The 9,497-nt window shown below is 45.7% G+C and overlaps 1 protein-coding gene across 3 annotated transcripts in view; it reads right to left on the reverse strand.

The window, feature by feature from the left end:
* Ttll9 (tubulin tyrosine ligase like 9) overlaps nucleotides 1-9,497 on the reverse strand; it is a 51,815-nt gene that overhangs the window by 37,464 nt on the left and 4,854 nt on the right. For 2 of the 3 annotated variants that reach the window (XM_010628466.1, XM_010628465.1), the window contains exons 2-3: nucleotides 7,995-8,038; nucleotides 2,735-2,827 (exon numbers count right to left, since the gene is read on the reverse strand). In XM_010628466.1, the coding sequence (XP_010626768.1) occupies nucleotides 2,735-2,827; nucleotides 7,995-8,038 (137 nt within the window). Of the gene's footprint in view, nucleotides 1-2,734; nucleotides 2,828-7,252; nucleotides 7,401-7,994; nucleotides 8,039-9,497 lie in introns of all 3 variants that reach the window. The other variant, XM_010628467.2, reaches the window with a different exon arrangement.

Here is a 9,497-nt window from a genome sequence, read left to right on the forward strand (position 1 = left end):
CCAGTGAGTCAACCTCGGAATAATCCGAAGTAAATAGCGCACACTGCACAGAGGGTGTCACACATAGTGAAGGAGTGACACTGAGGTCAGGAAGTCCCCGTGTCTCGCTGCCTTCCAAGTTATTAATGAAAATATGGGGCCTGGCCCTCTTCCAAACCTCCCCACGGCTGTCACCATGGCACAGCAGTTGTGAAGAACTGCCTCAGTAGCCAGTGGGAACCCGAGTGCTCTGCAGACCCACAGGCACCACAGAGCCCCAGCTGTGGGGCCAGCAGGCTGGGGCTCCAGCCAAACACCATGTCCCTCTTTTCCCCCAGCCTCATGTTTGCATGGAGCCGTGGGATACAAAGGCAAGGAGCAGTGAGGAGCTCCCAATCAGGAGGCCTGATTCTGGCCTTGCCACAGGTAAAGACTCCTCTGTGACCTTGCCTTCTTGTCTTGGCCTCCGTTTCCCTACTAGAGAATCAAGAATGGAAACTTCTAGTCAACATGGTAGACATCAATGAGCCAAATCAGCACTAAGTAAATACATAAATAAGAAGCAGGAGGAGACAAACTTTTACAAGAGAAAGGCACCTAATAAATGCAGAAGGACTGAACAAGTTAGAGTCACCATCTTGCAACAATATTGCAACAATAATAGATTTAGGTAAGACTCTTAAAAGAATGCTGAAGCCACTGCGTGAAAATTTACTGGGGCTAGGATATTAGCACAGGGTCAAAATATTGGCCCACAAGACATAAATGATTGCAAATTTCCTTAAAAGCTAATTTCCACTGGGAAAACCTTGCAGACACCACTGTAGCTCAGTGATCCAAGTGAGCTCCCCATGGTAGGACCTGTGGCATTGTCAGTCTTTTGATGTGCTGCCTCAGTGTCGCTTTCATGGTGTTCACGTCGAAACTCAGGACCTTGTGATGAGAAAACATCAGACAAGTCCAAATCCAGTGACACCCTGCAGAACAACTAAAGAGTGCTCTTCAGAAGTGTGAAGGGCATGAAGACGGTAAAGACTAAGGACTGTCATGCATCGGAGTTAATAAAGTCCAACTAAATGCAATATGGGATCCTGGGTTGAATTCTAGAACAGAGAATGAATGTTAGTGGGGAAAAAAACTGGTAAAATTTAAAGGATGCCTGTTGTTTACCAAATAGTATCAGAAACTACCAAATAGTTCCGAGGTTTTGACAAATGTACTCTAATTACATAAACTGCTAACAGAGGAGGCCACATGAAGCTGGTAAGAAGGAGCTGTGTGTTATGGCGACTTCCCATGCTGCCAGCTTTAATATGATGTCTTGATCTTTATCACCTCTGGTTCTCAAGGCCGTTGCTGCAGTTCCAGGCTTCACATAAGCTTTCTCAGTGGTAGCAAGAGAAAAGATAGTTCTTTTCATATTTGTTTTAGACACTGACCTAACAGACTGAGAATCTGTACTGAGACCAGATTCTGTGTGGAAATACCAGGCCCCAAGTTAGGTCCCAACAAATGAGACTCCAGATTCACAGAGCTATGTCTGGTAGAAAGGCCCTCGCCTATTGGCCCTGTCTGGTTTGAGTACTGTTGAGTCAATCTGCGATCAGCCATACAGTGTGACCCCCACACTGTCGGCACCAGACTAGTTCTCAGACCCACTGTCCTTGAGCAGAGGCTGAGAAAGGGGCAGGGAGGGAAGTGAGGTCACACAGCAGGCAGAGAGGTGCCCTGTCCCATGCACCACCCCCAGCTGCCAGCACCTCCCTTTCCTCTAATTCGCCCTCTTCCTCCTGCTCACCCAGTCAAGTTATCTCTCATTACATCGGTTCCTCCAGCTCCAAAGAAGGAACCCCATTCTGATACCAGTGTGATCAGAGAACCATGAAAACAAATCTTTTCCAGATTTCCTGGCAGCTCAGCAGCGCAGCTAAATTCTGCCAATTGAGAGGCGAGGGACTTTTAGGGTAAGGTCCTCTCAGGGGAGTGCATGCCTTTACTGTCCTACCTGCTGCTGTTTGGAATGTGACACAGGTGAACGCCCACCTCGGATGACGATGGTAAGCGCTCAAGGGAGAACATTATGGACAGATGGGACTAAGCAGGTTCCACATTTCTACGGAACACCCTCACCAACTCTGCTTATGAGCATCAGTGGGTCAGACAGAGAAACGTCCAGCCTCTTGGAGCCTTTTCACTTTGGCTGTCTGTCACGTGCATTCACGCCTTCGCCCTCATTAAGACCAGCACCTGCCCTGTGCCAGGCATTGCATGCTCGTCTGCGTCAAGATCCCCAGAGCCCAGTACGAGAGAAGAAATGCAGGTTTACAAGTCAGGTCACTTGTTCTGGGTCACAAACTGGTAAGTGGCCAGGGAAGAACAATCCTTGACCCGGGCCCATCCCTGGAGGACACAACTGGCAGTTCCATGTTGGCTGTATATCTTGTTCCGTTGAGAGTGCCAAGACATTGACCTTGTGGTAGTCAAACTGAGTGGGTTTGATGACACTTAGTGCCAGGTGACCTTAAGTAATTGGCTTAGTGCCTCTGCACATTGTCACAGCTTACTGGATGTTTGTAAGGCTTGAGTAAGACAGAGATGGTGTCAGTACTGCACCTGACACACTGTGGGTACTAAAACAAAGGCCAGAGCCACTTTGGGGCAAGTCCAAGAGGCCACCCAGGGAAACCCAAAAGGAAGACAAGGACCCGTGAGATGAAGGAAGAGGGGACAAAGTTGTGGGGGCTGGGCATCTTACTCTTTCACTTCCACCCATCCCGGTCTGTTGCGGAGGACGTCCATGAGAGTGTTCATAAGAGTGGTCTTGAATTGAATTGATGCTCTTTGCTCTCTGCAAGACAAGGCAACAAAAGACTTGCTCAGGATCAGTGATTTCCCTAGGAAATGGCCCAGAGATAGGACAAAAGGGAAGGAAGAAAGGTCAAGTTCACACTTGGAAATGATAGAGACAGAATTTCTGAATTTCAGAATTTAGCATCATGGAATGATAACAGTTCCAGTCATCAAATTGAGAATTTAAAGAATCATTGAACCATTGAAAAATAGCAAGCATTTTATCCACTGCTCTATGTGCTGTACATGTTCTATGACTGATTCTTATATGACATGGCATTTGCAGACACCATGCACCTGGGAAGATAGAGCAGGTGTACTTTTCCCCATTCCTCCTACTGATACATCCCCAAACCCAGACACCATATAAAACGACCATAAGAAGACTGGAAGGTAGAGAAGAATGGACTTGCAAGGAGTCTCAGGACCAAAGGACTGACATAGAGGTGAATTCCTACTTTTCTTTTTACCTCATATATCCCCAATATGGAGACGGAAAGGCCAACGAACAAAAAGCTCCAACAAAATCCAGCTCTCTCTACCTAAAGGACCAGGAAAAGAGCAACCTAGCACAACCGAAGACAGAGTAACTACTCACTCCAGCTGAACCCCACAAAAAACATCTGTGCCCCACCCCTACTTATGCCAGCAAAGCCCGAGTGGGCAGTCTAGACTTCCTGTGAGATTGGGACAAGATACCCCAGTGCCTCTGCTGGAGAGGTTCTGAGAAAGACAAGGACAATGCTGCACTTTCCTCCTGCCAGGTAGTAAGGAGAACCCATTCCCAGTCATCAAGGACCACGTTGTTGGCACCTGACTTCCTTCCCCAGGAGATGTCCTTGTTACTCTGGGGTGATATCAAAGGAGGCCTAGTGGAGAGGTGGAGATCCATAAAACTGAAAACAAAAATAATAAATAAAATAAAAGGCAGGTTCTTAGGGATGATCAATAAAATTGACAGAGCTGTTTGTCAGCAAAACTGACAAAGAAAACAGAAGACAACAGGAAGAATGACCCCACAGACATCAGACCACTAGTAAATGTCTGGTGACACCACTGAACACCCAAATGTGATGGCCAGGAGATGTGGGCCTTGAAGAGCATGCATTGGTACAACTCACCCACTGTGAGATCGACCATTTGAATAGCTCTGTAACTATTAAAGAATATGAATTCATAATTTTAAATTTTCCAGAAAAAGACATCTCCCGGCCCAGATGAATTCACTAGAGAATTTTCTTAAATGTCCAAGAAGGCTCAACCCCACTTCTACACAATCTCTTCTTCCAGAAAAGGGAAGAGGAGGGAGCCTTCTGAACTCATTTTGTGAAGCTAATGTTAGCTTGCTGTCAAGATCAGACAAAGACAGTACACAAAATAAAAATACAGATGAGAGGCCGAGGATGTAGCTTAGCAGTAGAACGCTTGCTCAGCATGTGAGGTCCTGGGTTCAATCCCCAACACAAGAGAAAGAGAAGGAGAAAGAGAAAGAGGAGGAGGAGAGGAAGAGAAAGAAGAAGGGAAGGAGGAGGAAGAGGACGAGAATGAGGAGGAAGAGGAGGAAGAAGAAGACATTGTAACTAAATGGATTTTCCAGTAGGCAATGTTCAGTTTTAGAAAATCAATCAACTTTATCTGTCACGTTAGTAGACTAAAGAAAATTCACATGATCATATAAATTGATGCAGAAAAAGCACTCCCAGAAGTCCCACCTCTGAACATCATAGATAAAATTTCTACACTCTTATACCATTAACGTAATGGAGATGAAACTCCTGAATGAGTTGGGGGACTATACTGAAATCATAATCGATGTATATTGTAACCCCCTAGAGCCATGTGTCTGAGTATTGCTGTGGCCTCCCAACTCCGGGAAGTACACAAAGTCTTCCCTTTCCAAGCTACATATTTTTGTGAGGCTGGATTTTCTTCCCATCCTTCAAACAAAGCAACATATCACAAGAGATTGAATACAAAAGATTTGGAAGGCCAGACTAACATGCAAAACAGACACTACTCACCTCAGTAAATTTAAGGTGAGGAATACAAATACAGTTCATAGAAATATGTTGTGTTAGCTACCATGTAATAAGTAAATTATTGTTTTTAGTAAGTATTTACATTTTTATCAGTTTAATTTTCTAATACGGTAAATATTGATAGATACACATAAATTAATTGGGTCCACAAAAATGTTTAAATTATAAAGGATCCAGGGCTCACATTTTGAGAACCACTGTTCTAAAGCAGCTATTAAGTAAAATAGGAGGTTTAGCTAAAAATCAAAAAGGGAGACCAAGTGGAATACTAAAGATACTCAATCCAAAGCAAGAAACACAAACATTTCAAAATTTATCAAATTGGAGAAAAAAACTTCAAATACCAAGTGCTCACACAAAAGTGGAGGAATGATAATTATCCTACAATGCTGATGGAAATGCAAATTGGATAAGCTTTTGAGAGCAATGTAGCATATCAAAACCGTCAGATTCTATATCACACACATTAGACTGGCAAAAACCTAAAAGTCCAAGTTTGTTCTGTTTTGTCTGAAGTGGAGTCTTACTATGGTAGCCCAGGCTGGCCCAGAACTTGTGATCCTCCTGCCTTGACCTCCTGAGCACTAGGATTGCAGGCGTGTGCCACGATGCCCAGCTTGAAAGTCCAAGTTTTGACAGCACTGAGATGAAATGGAAACCCTCCTTTGCTGGCAGAATGTGCAAATCCTGAACTCAGCCACTCTACCCTGGGTTTCCACCTACACATGGACCAGAAACACACATACAAGGATATTCACCTATAATTGCTAATATTTTCTACAGGAAGAACTTACAGCATACACCACTGGAGGTCTGCCCATATCCCCTGGGCATTCTTCAATTCTGTGCCTGCCAAACAGAGTGCTTTCCATCACCAGCCATGGCAACTCTGCCTGAGGGCTCGCTGTCTCTGGCCCCAGAGCTTGCTCAGCCTGCACTTGGGGCAGAACTGTCAGGGGGGTACCTTCTGCAGCAGCCTTACCCCCCACCTCCCAGCACTCCCTGGGATCACCTCCCAGACCAACTGTGGCTCTCACAACCCTATCTCAGGGTTGGCTTCCAGGGGAACCTGTGGTAGGCTGCAGCACAAGTGCCTTTCAACAGGAACGTGGGTAAATATCTTGTGATGAACAGTTTACAGTCAGTACTTCTGGAGCTGACTGCACCAGCATGGAAAAAACACTGAAAATGTAACCGGGTGTGACAAAAGCGGAGTGTAGAGTAGAAGCAACAGGATAGTGTCACTTGTGTGACTTACATTCCAGGTGATGGGTGGCCATGTGATGCTATTCTTTTCCACAAGACAAAAACATGAGACTGCTAGGAAGGGTGGGTTCCTGGGAAAGTTTTTTTCTTTCAACAGAGAGAAAAACAGAGATACGGCTTCAGTTTCCCTGCCCCTCCTCCTGTCTTGATCATGGCTGTAAAGCAGGGGCCGCAATAGCCACTGAGTGACCATAAGGAAAAGGTCAAAACAATCACAAAGATGCTGGCTCTGACTTTATCTACTCCCTCTGCAGCAGACTCTGGTCTCTTTGTGATGTGAGGCAAATAAATACCATTGTCTAAAGTACTATTCACTGTGTGTTCTGTTACTTGTAGCCAAACACATTTCTAATTGATATGTGCCTAATAAAATAGATGGGTGTGGGCTGTTGACTGGAGTGCTCTTAATTTGTTAGGGTGGGCGAGCAAGTCTGGGGAGGGTCTGGAGCAGAGCTGAGTTCCCCTGCGTGGGAGGGAAGAGATAGATCTGAGATGGGTGCGGGTAGAGTCTGTACAGAGAAGGAAGAAAAAGATAGTGCCTGAGAGAGAGGGCCAGAGTCCACAGGCCCTCCTCAGAGATGGCACTTCCAGGAGTCTTGAGAGAGAATGGAAATAGCTAAAAACTGGAGATGGTGTGTGCAATGTAAACTGCAAACATCATCAAGAAAGTTCACGGTTCATCTGTGCTTTGTGCAAGCAGATTGTTTTTTCAGTACTGGAGACTGACCCCAAGGCTTTTGCACTGAGCTACATCCCAGCCCTTTGTAACTGTGACAGGGTCTTACCAAGTTGCTTAGGTTAGGCTTGATCTTGTAATCTTCCTGCCTCAAGGGGGTAGAGTCTGTACAGAGAAGGAAGACAAAGATAGTGCCTGGGAGAGAGGGCCAGAGCCCACAGGCCCTCCTCAGAGGTGGCACTTCCAGGAGTCTTGAGAGAGAATGGAAATAGCTAAAAACTGGAAGATGGTGTGTGCAATGTAAACTGCAAACATCATCAAGAAAATTCACGGTTCATCCGTGCTTTGTGCAAGCAGATTGTTTTTTCAGTACTGGAGACTGACCCCGAGGCTTTTGCACTGAGCTACATCCCAGCCCTTTTTAACTGTGACAGGGTCTTACCAAGTTGCTTAGGTTAGGCTTGATCTTGTAATCTTCCTGCCTCAGCCTTCAGAGTGCTGGGATTACAGGTATGTACCACCATCCACTAGACCTGGCTGCAAGTGGGTTCTTTAGGCGACCCAAAGATGTGCTGAGTCCTACATCCAGGCTATTATGGACACAGAGTGAAACACAAGGTTGGGGCACAGTGGACACTGGGGTCACAGGTAGTCATAAGATCATTCAAAGAGGTAGGAGAGCATAGATAAATAGTGGGCCCTGGAGTCCAATAAGCTCTGCCGCTCACTGAGACCATAGCATCTCAAGCAAGTCACTTAGCCTCTCTGAGTTTTTCCCCCTGTAAAATGGTAGTAAGTATTAAAAAGACCGTGGGAAGGATTTGATGAAATAATACTTTCTTACAGGGAAAGTGAGTAGGGCAGGGCCTGGCACACAATAAGTGCTCAGTAGCTGTTTATCAGGGTCACTACTGGGATGTGATTCAGCGGTAGAGCACTTGCCAGGCACGCTTGAGGCTCTGGGTTCGAGCACCAACACTGCAAAAATAAACTACTACTATAAATATTAGCATTATCTTTACTGAAGTAAAAGTAAAAAGAGAGATTAAGTAAGGGGGAGGAGGGGAGGAAGGAAGTGCATGAGGAGAGGGGAAGCGGGTGGGGAGAGGAAGGCAGGGGGAGGCGAGGGGAAGCAAAGGAAGGAAATTAGTTCTGAGTTAACTGGATTGAGTGGGACCACTCACCGCTCTTTTCCTTTTGACGACCCATGGCCCTTATAATTTTGATTCTGCAAAAAGAAAAGGAAAATGATGTTAACTGTGTATCTACTTGCCTTCCCAGCTCAATTTGCTGAAGATATTAAAGCTCTCAAAGCAGCATACTCAACAATGCTTAGGTCTTGAGACACAAAGGCCCAGCCTGGTCAAGCTCTCATCCATAAAGTCCGGAAAATCAGTGCAGGATTTACCTGCTATCCTTGGAATGAGCTCCCAAGTATCCAGTCAGGGATCCAACTCAGGACCTTCCACTTGCCAGGCAGGCATGATGCCACTGAGCTACATCCCTGGCCCACAGCATCAGGTTTTTGATGTTCCAGAGTCAACTCTGGCCAGGCGTGGAGGCAGATGCCTGAAATCCCAGCACTCAAGAAGCTGAGGCAAGGCTGAGAGTCTGAGGCCAGCCTGAGCTACATAGTGAGTTCAAGGCCAGCCTGGGCCACATAGCGAGACTATCTCAAAAAAAAAAAGGTCCACTCTGAACCCTAGTTTTGAGCACTCAGCTCATCAGGCTCTATGCAAAGGATCTCAACCTTCTACTGTAACTCTGAGGGACCAAGAGGTATAGCTCCATGACAGAACACTTGCCTACCATGGGTTCAATTCCCAGCACTACCAAAAAAAAAATCCTTTATTCTAACTTTGAATGTTTGATGACACCCAGGATCCAGGAGGGAGTTATGTAAGAGACTCGAAGCAATGTTAATTCCTTTCGTCCAAATGGGCCTTTCAAATCTTCTACCTGTGCATATGTGGGGGGGTATAATTGGCCCCCAACCATGTCCAAAATAGTATGCCCTCCATGATGTAAAACTGACCCCTAGGCATGTCCAAAAAGAAAAACTGAAATTAGTTCTCTACAGGATGACATTTGCATCATGGACACACTTGCCACACAAATTTGTTTTCTGTTGTTCTGTAATAAATTACCTCAAATTCAGTGGCTTAAAATACTGTACATTCATCACTCATAGTTTCTATGGCTCAGGAGTATATATGCAGAGCTTAGCTGGATCGCCTCCCTAGGTCTCACAAAGCTGCAGTGAAGGTGATAGCTAAGGACTGTTCTCAGTTTCGAGAGGCTGCCTGAAATTCTTCCCAACAGGGTCCCCGCTGGTCATTCACAGCAGCCACCCAGAGCACTTCCAATCCCACCCCCCCGTTCAAGTTAACTATGAGGGAGTCCTACATAATGTAACATAATCATAGTAGTAACTATCTCATCAAATTCCCAGGCTCCACCCACACTTAAGGGTTGGGAATTATGCATGGCATGTATGGCAGGGGCTGTGAATCTTGGAGACATCTTAGAACTCTGCTTACCATGCCACCCTGCCCTTTAAAAGCATGTGGAAGGAGATGGAGGATACTGCTTTATGAAACTGGCAGAAATCAAACCCCCCAAAAAGAAGTGAAATCATATTCCATTCTGCCAGCCAGGCAGAACTAGTGAAACCAACCGAATCTTTA

This window comes from Fukomys damarensis, unplaced genomic scaffold, assembly GCF_012274545.1.
Source record: "Fukomys damarensis isolate Sample0158 unplaced genomic scaffold, DMR_v1.0_HiC HiC_scaffold_22, whole genome shotgun sequence".
Taxonomy (NCBI): domain Eukaryota; kingdom Metazoa; phylum Chordata; class Mammalia; order Rodentia; family Bathyergidae; genus Fukomys; species Fukomys damarensis.